Source organism: Trichechus manatus, unplaced genomic scaffold, assembly GCF_000243295.1.
Source record: "Trichechus manatus latirostris isolate Lorelei unplaced genomic scaffold, TriManLat1.0 scaffold00187, whole genome shotgun sequence".
NCBI classification, from domain to species: Eukaryota; Metazoa; Chordata; class Mammalia; order Sirenia; family Trichechidae; genus Trichechus; species Trichechus manatus.
The window spans coordinates 631977-649899 of record NW_004444123.1 but is presented as its reverse complement, the minus strand read 5'-3'; the positions used below and the strand labels follow the sequence as shown (position 1 = coordinate 649899).

Here is a 17923-nt window from a genome sequence, read left to right as displayed (position 1 = left end):
TTCCTTACTCACCATCTAACTCCAGTTAGAGAAATTAAAAATACTGGTCCAGAGCTATTTACATTTCCAGATACAGACATGAAGACAAAAGGGACACTTTGACAGGAGAGGACACACCGTACTCGCAGCAGAGATGGGCTCTACTGAAAGGGCGCACATAACGATAACATTTGTAAACCGCACATGGTAACAAATGAGGGAGAGGCATTAAATTAAACTTGGAAATAGTTGAACAGTCAGAAAGTGACCACAGGGTAATGACGGGTTACCTGTAGTTACACTTTAAGCAGACTCCTCAGTATCAGCTGTTGAAGCCAGAAGTCACTGAATTATCATTCCCAAAATGGGAGGGTAAATAAGTGATTTTTAAACAGTAGTGGATGAGGATTGCTGTTGGGGGCTGTTGAGTCGGTTCCGACGCACAGTGACCCTGTGTACAACAGAACGAAACACTGCCCAGTCCTGCGCCGTCCTCACGGTCGTTGCTGTGTTTGAGCTCATTGTTGCAGCCACTGTGTCAGTCCATCTCGTTGAGAGTCCTCTTCTTTTTTGCTGACCCTCCACTTTACCAAGCATGATGTCCTTCTCCAGGGATTGGTCCCTCCTGATAACACATCCAGAGTACGTGAGATGAAGTCTCGCCATCCTTGCTTCTAATGAGCCTTCTGGCCGTACTTCTTCCAAGACAGACTTTTTCCTTCTTCTGACAGTCCATGGTATATTCAGTATTCTTCGCAAACACCATAATTCAAAAGCATCAGTTCTTTTTGGTCTTCCTTATTCATTATCCAGCTTTCTCATGCAGAGGAGGTGAATGAGAAGACCATGGCTTGGGTCAGGCGCACCTTAGTCTTCAAGGTGACATCTTTGCTTTTCAGCACTCTAAAGAGGTCTTTTGCAGCAGATTTGCCCAATGCAATACATCTTTTGATTTCTTGACTGCTGCTTCCATGGGTATTAACTGTGGATCCAAGTAAAATGAAATCCTTGACAACTTCAAACTTTTCTCCATTTATCATGATGTTGCTTTTTGGTTCAGTTGTGAGGATTTTTGTTTCTTTATGTTGAGGTATACTCCATACTGAAGGCTGTAGTCTTTGATCTTCATCAGTAAGTGCTTCAAGTGCTCTTCACTTTCAGCAAACAAGGTTGTGTTACCTGCATGTTGCAGGTTGTTAGCGAGCCTTCCTCCACTCCTGCTGCTGCGTTTTTCTTCATATAGTCCAGCTTCTCATATCATATGCTCTGCATAGAGATTGAATAAGTATGATGAAAGGATACAACCCTGACACGCACCTTTCCTGATTTTAAAACGTGCAGTATCCCCTTGTTCTGTTTGAACAACTGCCTCTTGGTCTACGTACAGGTTCCACATGAGCACCATTAAGTGGTCTGGAATTCCCATCCTTTGAAATATAATCCATAATTTATTATGATCCACACAGTCGAATGCCTTTGTATAGTCAGTAAAACACAAGTAAACATATTTATGTATTCTCTGCTCTCAGCCAGGATCCATCTGACATCAGCAATGATATCCCTGGTTCCACATCCTCTTCAGAATCCGCCTTGAATTTCTGGCAGTTCTCTGTTGATATACTGCTGCAGCCACTTTCGAATGATCTTCACCAAAATTTTACTTGCATGTGATATTAATGATAATTGCTCAGTAATTTCCACATTTAGTTGGATCACCTTTCTTGGGTATAGGCATAAATGTGGATCTCTTTCAGTTGGTTGGCCAGGTAGCTAGCTGTCTTCCAAATTGCTTGGCATAGACAAGCGAGAGCTTCCAGCTTTCCATTCGTTTGTTGAAACATCTCAATTGGTGTTCTGTCAATTTCTGTAGCCTTGCTTTTTCCCATTCCCTTCAGTGCAGCTTGGACCTCTTCCTTTAGTTCTTGATCGTATGCTACCTTCTGAAATGGTTGAATGTCACCCAGTTCTTTTTGGTACAGTGACTCTGTGTATTCCTTCCATCTTCTTCTGATGCTTCCTGCCTCATTCAGTTTTTTTGCCCTTAGAATTCTTCAGTATTGAACTCGATGCTTGAAGTTCTTCTTCAGTTCTTTCAGCTTGAGAAATACCAAGCTGTTTCTTCCCTTTTGAGGATTAAAACATACTACAAAAAATAATGATGATTATACAGGTAGAGAGATTGTGGTTAAAAGATTCTAGGGTCCTTACATTGCTCAAGAGTATAAACTGATGATTTTTAAATTGTGAATCAATTATGCACCTAGAAATTAGCTACCTTGGGACAGAAATTCCAATTTCATATCAGACATATGACCACTGTCACTGAACCAGATACACTGATCAGTGTGGTTTCTCTGGTTCTTGATACGAAGTTGTTAGGGTAAGAAGGAGGAGGCCACATCACAGCTGATTTCTTGCTTATGGTGGAAGAGAAGAACTCGGCATCAGTGATCCTGGCCTCTCTGTAACCTCCTCATTCTCTCCTTTCTCTTTTCTCGCTGTACTGAGAGGTAGATGGGAGAACAGAAACAGAACTTGATAGGAAAGCTCTAAGCATAGAGCCCATCCTTGCAGAGAAAAAGTGGTAGAAATGTTTGTCTTAGATGTGCCTTGGAAACTCCAGGCTGCTGTCATTCTTTCATTGAAAAGTGGATTCAGAAGGGAGAGGAGTCTCATAGCCTCGTGTGTCCTCATCTTCCTGGGGTGAAGAGTCTGGGGAAGCTCTGTTTATAGACCTGTAGCCAAAAAAGATCACGCTAACTCGGGGTTGGGCCTCTGGGTGGTGCAGGGAAGCGATTGACTACTAGCAAAAAGGTGGATGCTTCGAACCCGCCCAGAGGCGCCTCGGAAGACAGACCTGGCGATCTGCTTTCGAAAGGTCACAGCTTTGAAAACCCTGCACACATGGAGTCGCCACGAGTCAGAATCAACTCGACAGCAACCAGCAATAACTTGGGGAGAGAAAGTTGCTCCGTGGGGATGTAAAGCAGTCATCCTGCATTCTTCAGACACCTTTGCTAAAATCACTGAAAGTTCTCAGCGTTCACCTGCTCCAGCACTTGCTGGCTCTGATGAGAAAGAAGCACGCCCTGGGAGGGTGGTGATTGGCTCTTTGCAGAGAGGTAGCTAGTGCGGCTTAACTGTGCATGACTCCGGGAAGTTACACGCAGAGGTACTGAGGTCATGGACAGCTTCGAATAATCATTATTTCCAAGTTTTAGTTCATTTTTTGTTTTTTTATTAGAACAGACCTAGATTCTGTGCTTTTATACTTACTGTTCTGTTGGAAACCCTGGTGGCGCAGTGGTTAAGTGCTACCACCACTAACCAAAAGGTGGGCAGTTCGAAGCCACCAGGCGCTCCTTGGAAACTCTGGGGCAGTTCTGCTCTGTCCTGTAGGGTCACTGTAAGTTGGAATTGACTCGACGGCAGTGGGTTTGGTTCTTGGTTTTGGTTCCATTGGATGTGCCTTCCCTCTTCCTCTACCTAACTCATAGTTACTCTTAACACTTCAGGCTTCACTTCCTCTCTGAGCTCTTCCTTGCTCTGTCCCCTTCTCACACCACCCCCGTTGAGATGAGGGTCCCACCTCCCTCCTCTGTTACCTGATTGCACGGCAGATTTTAGTGCCTCCTCGCTGTAATTGCCTTTATCTTTCTTTCTCACAAGTTTACAGGCTTCTAGAGAACAAAAGTGTTCTCTCATGTCCCTTATCTCCAGTCCAGTACTTGTTCTCCTGGAGAATATCTGGTGCAGAACGAGTACTCATATGTTAAACATCTAACGTTTAGGTTTTAACCTTTCAAGTGTGAACCAAATATTATAAATAAAAGTCCCTTAACATTTTTGACTTTCTTAAATGATTGGAAATCTCTTTTTTACTTTTGTGTGCCAAACTTGGTGCCTGGTATTTCATTTAAATGTAATCTCTGAAGTTTCACATGCGTGTCTGGCTGTAAGTTGTTGCTCGGGGCTGTCGAGTGGACTCCGACTCCTGGTGACCCTGTGCACAACGGGACAGAACACTGCCCGGCCCTGCACCACCTGCACAAGCGAAGCTGTGTTGGGGCCCTTTATGGCAGCACTGGGTCCGTCCATCTGTATGAGTAGGGAAGACTCATTTGGACCTCTTTGCCACTACTCTTAACCAACACTTTTTTGGGGGAGGATAGTAAAATTGATGCCCTTTTGCTTTTCTTTAAGCACAAACACGAGTAGTTAGTAACTTGTAGACTAGATTGAGTTGCTTGGAAAACCTTGGTTATTTACTCAGGTACTGGAAAAACAAAAGTATATGAGAATGCTTTTGGTTTGTCTGGCCATTTCTTAGGAAACAGAGTAGAATCATCCACAAGGAGAATGAGAACAGAGAATATACTGCCTTTTCCAAAAATTATAGTAGTAAGAGAGCAAGGACTGTCCCGGAAAGCAGGTGATGGGCTTTCTGACTCTGCCCCTTAGTAACTGTGTGAGTCTGGGCAGGTCATGTAATCTTGTGTATGAGAGAGAGAAGGGGAAGTGGACCTGGTTGGACTTGGCTTTCCAGCTCTGATGTGCTGTGATCTGGAAATCAAGTGTGGAGGAATTAGATGATTTATCTGCATTTTAAAAAGGAAAATGCTGCACTTGGAAATAAAATAAAACATCTTTTTTTTAAAAGGAACTCTTGGTGGTTCTTCAGAGGTCCTTGTTGTGGTGAGTGTGGGCCCGTGCACGTGTGTGTGGCGAAAGTTCCCTTTATGAGCCCTCCGTCCATGGGGTGTTGTCCTTTTTATTAAAAGAATGGAAGTTTTGAGGAAATAGAGTAGAATACATGGATTACAGTTATTATCTAACATGCAGTAATCTCGTTGCTTCAGGTTCAAGATGTCGTTCCTATCACTAGCTATGACACTGCTGGGTCTTTCCTTCTCCTGGGATGTAACAACGGATCCATATACTACATAGGTAAGTGTACTGACGTCTGTAAACGCTCTTATTTAACATGCCTTGTAAAATAACGAGAAAACGTAACCTTTTTTAGTTTTAAATAGATGCACTATGTATTTCAATGCTATTTAATTTTTTTTCATTTTTTAGATATGCAGAAGTTCCCTTTGCGAATGAAGGATAATGATCTTCTTGTAACCGAACTTTATCATGATCCCTCCAATGATGCTATTACTGCTCTGAGTGTTTACCTCACACCTAAAACAAGTTAGTACACGGCAGAATTAGTGTAAATTCCTGACTGTTTTTTGAGAACATGTTTTTATTTATTGACTTATTACGCAACTAGAACTGGTGAGTCCTTTCTTGTTGAGAACTGTACTGTAGCACCAAGGGTTTTCTCTCTGAAACTTTTATCTCTAAATCCTTAAACTATAGTCTAAAGTTTATGTTTGGTTTAATACCGAAGTCAAACATGACCAGTGAACAAACATAATTTAAGGTGGAAAATTAAAACTTTTCCCCTTCTGAATTGTATTTAAGTAATATCCTAACAGTATCAACAAATTAGAAAAAAAAATCCATCTATACATTTGGCTTCCTATACAATAGCTAGTTTCTTTTTGAAATTAGCAACTTTTATTTTTTTTAACAACAACAAAAAAAGCTCTTGTACCTTGACTATTGGAAAGTGAGGCTACCTCCTTGGGAAGTTTTACATTTAAGTTGTGGATTCAGATATTTTATTTGGAAGTTTGGTGTATATAACTTTTCTTGCCTTTCTAAATAAGGCCACTGCAATGAATTTAGCAGATTAGTTCCATAAAGTATTAAGAATTTTTGTATTTTATAGTGAAAGGTAAACATAAATAGGAAATTTAAAATTTACCTTTAATGAAAGGAATTCTAGGAAATACTGACATGTGTCCAGTAGTACCCTTAATAGGTTTGAAAGTATTTGTACATGATCTTCATTTTATTGAATTCATTTAAGGAAATTGTAATCTCCAGTATGAAAGGAATAAATATTGTCTGTACTCCAGTGGACTTGATTGAAATTATAGTAGAATTTAATCTGTGTTGCTCTAAAACAAGACTCAGCAGACCATGGATGGCTGGTCAGGTGTGTGTTTTTGTAAGTCGTTTTATTGTAACACAGCGGTGTCCATTCATTGGAGTGTTGCCTTCGGCTGCGTTTGTGCCACCATGGCAGAGTTGGGTAGTTGTGGCAGAGACAGTATGGCGCGTACCATCTGAAATTTAGTTTGCTGTCCTGCCCTTTGTAGGAACAGTTGCCAACCCCTGCTCCAGGATGAAATGAATGAAATTGCTGGTGTTCTGTTCTTATATTTTTTTTTTTTACTGTCTAATTGAAAAGTGAGGATAAAACTGGGAAAGGTTTATCAGTGAGCTTTTGACCTTTCCAGCAGCAGGGAGACTTCACAGGCTTGAGAGTGGAGTCACCTTTTAGGTTATGAGATATTTTCTGTGGCATGTTCTTTCTCCTTTATTCACCTGTTTTAAGTGAATCAGAAACAACAGCTATTAAAAGCTAAAAGGTTCTCTGTCTTTAAAACTTTTAAAAATATAGATCACTGAGTTCCACCCTTAATGGAGTAGTGTAGGAATTTGTGATGGGGTCTGGTCACTTGTGTTTTAATAAAAAAAATAAATAAATAAAAAAGGCCACAAACTAACCTGACAGAAAGGAGATAGCCACAGATAATTAGAAGAGGCAAGTACAGTGTAAGGGGTGTGTATTTTTCCCCATAGTCCAGTGTTTCGAAATTGTTGAATAATACTATATTATGTGATTATTCAAAGAAGATTCAATATTGTAGCAAAAGTGAAATAGAAGGTCATTCTAGACTAGAAGTTATATGGAATATTGCTTTAGGAATACTGTGTTGTTTCAGCGATGTTCTTACCACGTCAGATTTATGAGTTCAGTAAACATTTATAGAGTTCTCAGGCACTCTGTATGCTGCCATAGATTTAAAAAAAGGATCAGAAGGCACTCTCTGTCACCAGGGAAGAGGTGCAGGTAGACACGGAAATACAGGGTTAGTGTGTGAGAGTTCCCATGATAGAACGTAATACATAGTACAAGGGAGGCAGTGAGCAATTCTGTCTTCGAATGAGGGTTAGGAAAAGGTTTATAAAGGAAATAATGATTTTAATATGGTCAGAGAAGTCATAAGATACTATGCTGAGCTGATGCTAGCGCTTAACTCAGCTCTGTCTCCTCTGCCCCAGGGAGACTTTGCAAGGGCAGCTTACTTTTTATTGTCGTCTAATATACCACTTTCCAACTTTTGTACAGGCGTCAGCGGTAACTGGATCGAGATTGCCTACGGTACAAGCTCTGGAGCAGTACGCGTGATTGTACAACACCCAGAGACAGTTGGGTCAGGCCCTCAGCTTTTCCAGACTTTCACAGTTCACCGAAGTCCTGTCACAAAAATCATGCTGTCGGAGAAGCATCTCGTGTCAGGTAAAGTGATTTTAGCAGTGCTGGTAAGGGTTTCCACCTCATGGAAAATCTCTCCCCATGTGTGATTTCCCACACCCCGTCTACAGATTAAAAGACTATAAAAGTAGTGTTTTATGTGAGGAAAATATACCAAAGAAGTATTTTAGAAAAGCTTAATAACTAAAGCAATGTTAAGATTTTCTTTTAAAGATTTCTCTGATTTTGCTATGGTTGTAGTATACCTAAATTTAGGAAGTATGTTATCTTTTATTTGCTCTCTTTATATATTTTTTCTCATAGCATATTTTATTGCAAAATACCATAATCCTGTTGAGAAGAATTTTTTATTAGAGAAATTTTCCAAGTATAAATTTAATATAAATTGGGTTATAGTGACTTAGGGTTTAATAACTAAAGTTGTAGCATTAAGTGTTTTTTGGGGTTTGATCATCTAAAATTTTTAAAAATTAGTAGAACATATAAAGAGATTATTTGAAGACGGCAATGTTTTTATGGGTTTGCAGTTCTGATACCTTCATATAACCAAATCAGAAAAACCAAACCTGTTGCCATTGAGTTGATTCGGACTCATAATGACTGTGTAGGCAGAGTAGAAGTGCCCCATAGGGTTTTCACGGCTGTAATCTTTACAGAAGCAGACTGCCACAGCTTTGTCCCACGGAGCAGCTGGTGGGTTTGAACCACTGACTTTTCAGTTCACAGCCAAGCGCTTAACCAGTGCGCCACCAAACCTCCTCTGTCTTCGTATAAAGTTTTTAAAAATTTAGACACTACATTTTCAAGCTTAACGAGTCCTAGTGGTCACAGAGTAAAATTGCATTGAAGGAACTTTATCATTTTGGTGTGTGATGATTTCTGAAAAGCTTCATGAAAATTCATTTGTGACTCAGGTACATCAGTAGGACTTGGTATTTTGAGGAATCTTACGTTAAATCTCTTGTAGAGCAGTTCTTGCCAAACCTACAAGTTTTATTAACGTCTTTTTCACATACTGGGTTTGCTTATGTGAGGGTTACCTAATATAAAATGATGCTTCTTCTACTGTTCTGCAGTCTGATTTCAACACCAAGTGGAGCTAAAATCCTTGGCCTTGTATAAATGCATGAATGAATGAATATGCTTGTATCAAATGTCTGTTTGGGGTGTAATTAAAACTAGATTATTATAACACTACGCTGAGATACAATTAAGTACTTCAGCTCTTTATAGAGTGTAAGTATTAAATACATGAGTGTCCTTGTTTGTGGTAATTTTATGATCAGGTCAGTGACTCTCCAAAATTATACAGAGACCCAGTAGATAATCAGATTGAAATGGAGCTACTTTTGTTAAATGGAGTTGAGATGAATAAAGGGCCCAGGGGTAGGTTTTGGCCACTTAACCCCCCGGAGGTGGTGGGGGGTTAATTTTTTTTCTTGTTGTAAACTATACATATAACAGAATTTTCCATTTTAACCATTTTTACGTGTACAATTTAACAGCATTAATTATATTCACAGTGTTGTGCAGCCATCATCACTATTTCCAAACCTTTCTATAACCACAAACAGAAACTGCACCATTAAGCAGTAACCCCCTATTCGCCTCTCACCTCAGCCCCTGCTAACTTCTCATCTATTTCCTGTCTATCTGAATTTGCTTATTCTAAGTATTTCATATAAACAGAATCAGACAGTATTTGTCCTTTGGGGTCTGGCTTATTTTGCTTAGCGTAATATATTCATGTGATAGCCTGTATCAGATCCTTTTATGGCTGAATAGTATTCCCTTGTATGTACATATCACATTTTCTTTATCCATTATCTGTTGATGAAAACGGGTGGTTCTACCTTTTGGCTGTTGTGCATAATGCTGCAAGGAACATTGGCATAGAAGTATCTGTTTGAGTCCTTGTCTTCAGGTCTTTTGGGTATATACCTGGAGTTGAACTGCTGGGTAATACGGCAATTCTGTGTTTAGCTTTTTCAGGAATCACCAGATTTTTCCCCAGCAGCTGTGTCATTTTACATTCCCACCAGCATTGGCTGAGGGTTGCAGTTTCTCCACATCCTTGCCAGCACTTGTTTTCTTTCTGTTTTCTCTTTTTGTTTGTTTGTTTTTAATAGTAGCCGTCATGCTAGGTGTGAAGTGGCATCACAGTATGGTTTTGATGCACTTATTGGTCATTTGCATATCTTGGAGAAATGTCTATTCAAGTTCTTTGCTCGTTCTTTAATTGAGTGTTTCTTTGTTTGAGTTTTAGGAATTCTTTATATATTCTAGGTATTAAACCCTTACTAGATACATGATTTGCAGATGTTTTCTCACTGTCTTGATACTGTCCTTTGACACAGGTTTTAATTTTGAAGATGCCCAGTTTAGTTTTCCTTTAGTTGCTTGCATCCCTCATTCTGATTTTTTGAAAAAGCGTGTTTCTAACTTAAGGACCTACACAGTGGCTTTTCCTCGAAAGACCCTGTGTTGTGCCAACACATTTCCTACCTGTATCACACTCTGTCTCTATCACATCATTCATTTCTTTCCTTCTCTGGAGAATCCTTACTGGCATACAGATGCGCTCTAGCATAACCCATGTTAGAGACAAACAACAATAACAAAACAGCTTTTGATCCCATGCTCAGTTCATAGTGAACTTCTTGAAAAAGTTGCCTGTCTTTGCTTCTTCACATCCCATTCTCCTCTCCCTTTCTAGTTGATCTTCCACCCCCAGTATGCTGCAGAAGTTGCTTTCTGAGGTCAGCTTGGATTTCTGTATCCCTAGATCCAGTGTTCACTTTTCTGTGATCACCTTCCCTTGACATCCCAGCATTTCACCCAGGTGGCTGCTCCCTCCTTCCAGGGACAGTCTGTTTTGGGCTTCTGTAAAGCAGTTCTTGCCGGATAGACGCACCTACCTCGCTGAGGACTCTGTCTCACTCTGCTGCTGGTTCCTCTTTCACCTAATTGCTGAGTGTTAGGTTGTTCCAGGCTCTTTTCCTAGGCTTTATAGTCTTCCTTGTCTGAACTTTACCTGTTGGTTTGAGTATTAAAGACTGTCTGTATGCTATTGACTCCTAGATTTTTTCCCTCTACCTGTGATCATCCACAGAGTTGCAAACATAGATCCACTGCCTATATCTTCAGTTGTATGTTTAGTAAGCATCTCAGAATTAACCTGGACGAAACAGAACTTTTGATTTCTCTCTCAAAAGCTATTTTAGTGCACAATATCATCACGTTCTCAATCTGAAAATGTAGAAATCACCTTGTATTCCTCCCTTCCCCTCACCCCCTCCGTTCACACAATCCGTCAGGTCCGTTGGCTTTACTCTGACATGTGTCAGACGTCTGATCTCTTCACTTGGTCTCCATTGCTGCCGGCCTGATAGCTCAAATCATCATTTCTCTCCTCCGTTACTGCAGCAGCTTCTCAGCTCTTTTCCTCTTTCTGTCTTGCCTCTCTGTAGTTTATACTCCACACAACAGCCAGAATAGCTTTTTTAAAGATACAGGCTAGATCAGACTCCCGTTGACTTCCCTAAATTGTAATCAGAATAAATGTAAACATCACCGCGTGGCCAGTATGGCTCTCCCTGTTCTGGATTCTGTGAGCCTCTCAGGACCTCCCCACCCCCCCAGTGTTTCTCCTTGCTCATTTCATTGTCCTGTTGGCCTTTCCAATTCCTAAAAATCCCTTAGGACCTTTGCATGTGTTTTTCTCTTTAGTTGAGGTATTGTTCCCCTAGATACCTGTTTGCCGCCTTCTGATGATTGGGCCCCCTTTCCAGTACCTCCTCAGTAAGACCTCCTTGGCCGCACAGGCTAAGTTAGTCAGATTCCCGCCTGTCCTCTCTAATCGTGTCCGGATTTGTTTTAGCATCTCACCATTCGGTCGTTGGCTGATGTATCACCTGATCCCTCTTCTAGAACGCAAGTCCTCCCCTAGAGGGAGCTTTGTCCTCCACCCTCGTCTCGGTGCTTAGCATAGTCCAGGTACACAGAAGGTGCTGAATCCATATTGGTTGTGTGAAATGAAGTAATCTGGTCCTCTGAGAAAACAGACTGTTTTGCAGGGTTGTTGTGCTGTTTAAGTGACAGTGCTCTGCGATTCCCACTCCTCGTGACCCCATAGGACAGAGGTGAACTGCCCCATAGGGTTTCCAAGGAGTGGCTGGTGGATTCGAACTGCCAGCCTTTTAGTTTGCAGCCGAGCTCTTAACCACTGCACCACCAGGGCTTCGTGCTCGGAGATACTCAGCTATAATTGCTATTATCTTGATGGTAGTAATGTTACTGGAGGATGTGATGCCAAAGGACTATTCAGTAAAAATTTTAGTAGTAGTTTAACCTTAGATATTTCATATAGGTTTGAAATTTAAATAAATCTGTCAAGAAAAATGTCTGTTGAACGAAAACCTGGAGTATCAGTGTGCACTCACTGTGTTTTTCTGCCACCTGGTGGATGTCAGCAATTTTGTAATTGCATTCTTTTTCACATACTGTTCTTTTTAATGCCTTAAATAAAAACTTTAAGTAATGAGTAATATTAACAAAATTGCCATGATTTCCCAATGGAATCGGCCAAAAAAATTTAAACTATTTTTCTGAATCCTAGCAACCTAGTAGTGAATCCAGGAAATGATTACTCTCAAAGCTGATTAAATAGCTTGGAACTAAATGTCTTCTTTTTCACCAGAAAAGCTGGCATTCTGAGAAATTGAGAATTTTAGCACATAAAAATAAAAACTGTACAGATACTACTTACTGCTTTTTACCAAAAGTAAATTTCTTTCCTTTCTGAAGTTTTGTTTAAAATATGCAACTGTAATATTATAGTAAGTAGAAATGTGTGTTTTTAAAGAAATTTTTAGATAATTTTCTAATTTTTACTGATGAGTCATAGCACATTGCTAATAATAACAAATTTTCTGAAATCACAATAAATGGCAAATCGGTGCACTTTCTTATTAAACCATGTCAAAAAAGTGCAGTTCTTACATTAGTGATACAGTGTTTTGAATTTCTAGGAGAGTATTTATTCAGACAAAAAAATCGAGATAGGATATTCCTTAGGAGACTTCTCAATATATACCCATTTAATATTGTCATTCAAAAAATGATAGTAATTGGAGCATATTTCTTAAATGCAGACTCTTGTTTGATACAAAAATAATTCTCAGCTTTAGTGCATAACTTTAATTTTCCTGAGTGCAACTGCAAATGAGCGAGACATTGCTGGTTCTTAAAGTGCGTTTGACGTACGTCATTTGTGCTGATAGTTTCTCCTTAACTCCTAATTTAGGTTGTTTAATTTTTGAGTAGCAGAAACAGAAACAGTCTCTGTGATGGGAAAAAATAAACTAGGCAGCTTGTTTGCTGTATAGAAGTTTAGCCTCAGAAACAGGAAAGCATTCGGCATATTCTCTTATATTTTTTGTTTAAACTTTTGTACGTTTATACCCTGTTGGCTGGATTTACAAGGATCCATAGATATACTCATACCTTAAATTTCCAGCAAGATAAACCACATTCCGTTCTCTCACTTTTGTTACCTGTTGTTGCCGTGGAGTCGACTCCGACTCAGTGACCCTGTGTACAGCAGAATGAAACACTGCCCAGTCCTGCTCCATCCTCACAATCATTGTCGTGCTTGAGCCCGTTGTCATAGCTACTGTGTCAGTTCATCTCACTGAGGGTCGTCTTCTCGTTTGCTGACGGTCTTCTTTATCTAGCGTGATGTCCTTCTCCAGGGACTGATACCTCCTGAGAAAATGTCCTAAGTACCTGAGCGCAGTCTCGCCATCTTTGCTTCTGAGGAGCATTCTGGTTGTACTTCTTCCAAGACACGTTTCTTCATTCTTTTTGCAGTCCACGGTATATTCAGTATTCTTCACCAGCACCACAATTCATAGGTGTCAGTTCTTCTTCGGTCTTCTTTATTCATCCTCCAGGTTTCCCATGCATATGAGCTGATTGAAAACACCACAGCTTGGGTCGGGCGAACCTTAGTCTTCAAGGTGACATCTTTGCTTTTCAACACTTTAAAGAGGTCTTTTGCAGCAGATTTGCCCAATGCGATGCGTCTTTTGATTTCTTGACTGTTGCTTCCATGAGTGTTGATTGTGGATCCAAGTAAAACAAAATCCTTGACAATATCAGTCTTTTCTCCATTTATTATGATGTTACTTCCTGGTCCAGTTGTGAGGATTTTTGTTTCCTTTACGTTGAGGTGTAATCTATACTGAAGGCTGTGGGCTTTGATCTTCATCAGTAAGTGCTGAAGTCCTCCTAACTTTCAGCATGGAAGATTGTGTCGTGTGCATGATGCAGGTTGTTAATGAGTCTTCCTCCAATCCTGATGCCCTGTTCATATAGTCCAGCTTCTCAGATTATCAGCATACAGATTGAATAGGTATGGTGAAAGGATGCAACCCTGACACACACCTTTCCTGACCTTAAACCACACAGTATCCGTTTGTTCTGTTTGAACGACTGCCTCTTGATCTGTGTACAGGTTCCACATGAGGACAATTAAGTATTCTGTAATTCCCATTCTTTGCATTGTTATCCGTAATTTGTTATGATCCACACAGTCGAATCCCTTTGCATAATCAATAAAACACAGATGAACATCTTTCTGGTATTCTCTGCTTTCAGCCAGAATCCATCTGACATCAGCAGTGATAGCCCTTGTTCCACGTCCTCTTCTGAATCCAGCTTGAACTTCTGGCAGTTTTCTGTCGATGTACTGCTGCAGCTGCTTTTGAATAATTTTCAGCAAAATTTTACGTGTGTGTGATATTAATGATATTGTTTGATAAGTTCCACGTTCGGTGGGATGGCCTTTCTTGGTAATAGGCATAAATAGGAATGTCTTCCAGTTGGTTGGCCAGGTAGCTGTCTTCCAGATTTCTTGGGATAGATGAGTGAGCACTTCCAGCGCTGCATCCATTTGTTGAAATATCTCAGTTGGTATTCCATTGATTCCTGGAGCCTTGTTTCTCACCAGTGCCTTCAGTGCAGCTTGGACTTCATCCTTCAGTACTATCAGTTCCTGATCGTATGCTACCTCCTGAAATGACTGAATGTCAACCAATTCTTTTTGATATAGTGACTCTGTGTATTCCTTCCCTCTTCTTTTGATGCTTCCTGTGTCTTTTAATATTTTCCTCATAGAATCAGGTTTGAATTTTTTCTTCAGTTCTTTCAGCTTGAGAAATGCCAGGCGTGTTCTTCCCTTTTGGTTTTCTCTCTCCAGGTCTTTGCACATGTCTTTATAAATACTTTGTTTTCTTGAACCACCCTTTGAAATCTTCTGTTCAGCTCTTTTACATCATTACTTCTTCCTTTTGCTATAGCTACTCGACATTCAAAAGCAAGTTTCAGAGTCTCTTCTGACATCCATTTTGGTCTTTTCTTTCTTTTCTGTCTTTTTAGTGATCTCTTTTTCATAAAGGATGTCCTTGATGTCATTCCACAACTCGTGTGGTCTTTGGTCATTAGTGTTCAACACGTCAAATCTATTCTTGAGACAGTCTCTAACTTCAGGTGGGGTATACTCAAGGTCATACTTTGGCTCTAGTGGACTTACTTTAATTTTCTTCAGTTTCAACTTGAACTGGCATATGAGCAATTGATGGTCTGTTACATAGTCGGCCCCTGGCCTTGTTCTGACTGATGATATGGAGCTTTTCCATTGACTCTTTCCACAGGTATAGTCTGTTTTATTCCTGTGTATTCCGTCTGGCAAGGTCCACATGTATAGTTGCTGTTTATGTTGATGAAGAAGGTATTTGCAATGAAGAAGTCATTGGTCTTGCAGAATTCTATCATGTGATCTGTGGCATAATTTCTTTCACCAAGGCCGTATTTTCCAACTACCAATTCTTCTTCGTTTCCAACTTTTGCATTCCAATCACCAGTAATTACCAGTGCATCCTGACTGCATGTTCGATCAATTTCAGACTACAGAAGTTGGTAAAAATCTTCAGTTTCTTCATCTTTGGCCTTAGTAGTTGGTGGGTGAGTTTGAACAGTGGTCATATTAACTGGTCCTCCTTGTAAACGTATGTATATTATCCTATCAGTGACAGCATTGTACTTCATGATAGATCTTGAAATGTTCTTGTTGACGATGAGTGCAACACCATTCCTCTTCAAGTTGTCATTCCCTGCGTAGTAGACTGTATGACTGTCCGATTCAAAATGGCCAATACCAGTCCATTTTAGCTTACTAATGCCTAGGATATCAATGTTTATGCATTCCATTTCATTTTTGATGATTTCCAATTTTGCTAGATTCTTACTTCGTACATTCCACGTTCCAATTATTAATAAATGTTTGCAGCTGTTTCTTCTCATTTTGAGTCGTGCCACATCAGCAGATGAGGATCCTGAAAGCTTGACTCCATCCACGTCATTAAGGTCGACTCTACTTTGAGGAGGCAGCTCTTCCCCAGTCATATTTTGAGTGCCTTCCAACCTGAGAGGCTCATCTTCCAGCACAATATCAGGCAATGTTCCACTGCTATTCATAAGGTTTTCACTAGCTAATTCTTCTCAGAAGTTGACCATTAGGCCCTTCTTCCTAGTCTGTCTTGGTCTGGAAGCCCAGCTGAAACCTGTCCACCATGAATGACCCTGCTGGTATTTGAATACTGGTGGCATAGCTTCCAGCATCACAGCAACTCTCAAGCCCCTACAGTACGAGAAACTGACAGTCACTTGGGGGTTTGTTGCCTAGATACCATGTTAACTGTAATTGTAATATAAATACATCATTTGCCATTTAATCTGTCCTATGATCTATTTAATGTAGATCATAGTAAAAAAAAAAAAAGTTAGAATTTGTTCATAAAAGTAACTTTGGTGATGTTCGTACAGTCTGTATTTCACATCTCTTGTGCTCTCTCTCCCAGTCTGTGCAGATAATAATCATGTTCGTACTTGGACCGTGACACGATTCAGAGGGATGATCTCTACCCAGCCAGGTTCTACTCCTCTAGCATCGTTCAAGATACTGTCTTTGGAGGAGACGGAAAGTCACGGGAGCTACCCCTCTGGAAACGACATAGGTAGGTTGGGTTCTCCAGGGTGTTTGTAAATCCTCTGTGGGCTGCGCAAGCGATGCCAACTCCCGTGGAGACCTAAGAGAGAAATTTCTCATCTTCATTTTGAAACTCACTTAAAACAGAAATTTAGTAGTATGTTTCTGACCAAGTTCTGTGAATTCACAAGATTATATTATTGCTATGTTTTTTATGGTTTAAGAAGTAATGAGAAAAAAAGTAATGAGAGCAGATTCTTCATCTTAATTATCATTTTCTGAGGAGCCTTGCTGTACTATAGTTATGCGCTCAGCTACTACCTGGAGGGTTGGCGGTTCGAGCCCACCCAGCAGCTCCACAGGAGAAGGACCAGGCAATCTGCTCCTGTAGAGATTACAGCCTAGAAAACCCTATGAGGACAGTTCTTCTCTGTCACATGGGGTCACAGTGAGAAAGAGTCAACTCTTTCTAATTTAAATAAGGAGCCCTGGTGGTGCGGTGGTTAAGAGCTCAGCTGCTAACCAAAAGATCAGCAGTTCGAATCTACCAGCTGCTCCATGGAAACCCCGTGGGGCAGTTCTACTCTGTCCTGTAGGGTTGCTATGAGTTGGATCCACTCAACGACAATGGGGTTTCTTAATTTTAATAATGCATCTCTAAATGCTAACCACTTTTGTTTATAGTTAAAAGCCATAATGTCGTGCACATTTGAAACCTGAAATATTGTTACCTCTGTTGCTAATAATTACTGAAAATAAAATTTGAAGCTGGAAAAGGGCTGGTGTTGTTATATACTGAGAATAATTAGGTTGGCATTGGTAATATGGTCCATTAGGAAACAACTTAGTATGTCTCTGCTGATACTCTGATTTCAGCAAAAGTTACACATAAAGTTAGATTTGTCTTTCCATGTACATTACATACGTACGTGCACCCATGCCCACGTGCACTCGCACACATGCACACACACACACAGACAGTCTTCATGGAGATTATTTTCCCCAAGGACTCATTTGAAAGAATTTATATTGTGTGCATAGTTGCGTATCACGGTTCTTACAGTAGTTATGCAGGGCCTGTTGGTTAACTAACGCACCTTTCTGATCATTTTTATAAGCAGAAATTATATCACTGACGGGGAATAGGAGAGACACATAAGAATTTATTTACATGAAACTGTTGAATTTATACACATCCAGAATAAGCTCCGATAGTAAAGATTTCAGAGTAGTTATCTTTAGAAAACATAAGCTACTGATGAGAATTTTACTTTCACAGTCTTACTGGTTTTAGAAAAAATGCTGAGTGTTGTCAGTTTTAATAGTTGCTCTGTGATCCCAGTTCTCTGCATGATGCTGAGAACTTGAAGTTTGTATTTGTTCACAAATGTTTATTGAGTATCTTTGTGACAGGAATTATAAATTTTAAAAAATACAGTTAGCATCCACTTAGAGTATAATGAGTTGTTGTTAGGTGCCATCAAGTCGGTTCTGAC

The 17923-nt window shown here is 40.1% G+C and overlaps 1 protein-coding gene across 4 annotated transcripts in view; it reads left to right on the top strand.

The window, feature by feature from the left end:
• The window catches only part of KCTD3 (potassium channel tetramerization domain containing 3), a 66578-nt gene that overhangs the window by 34374 nt on the left and 14281 nt on the right, over positions 1 to 17923 (top strand). For all 4 annotated transcript variants that reach the window (XM_004387516.2, XM_023741702.1, XM_023741701.1 and 1 more), the window contains 4 exons: positions 4839 to 4926; positions 5059 to 5175; positions 7232 to 7402; positions 16300 to 16455. In XM_004387516.2, coding sequence (XP_004387573.1) covers positions 4839 to 4926; positions 5059 to 5175; positions 7232 to 7402; positions 16300 to 16455 — 532 coding nt within the window. The remainder of the gene's footprint in view (positions 1 to 4838; positions 4927 to 5058; positions 5176 to 7231; positions 7403 to 16299; positions 16456 to 17923) is intronic.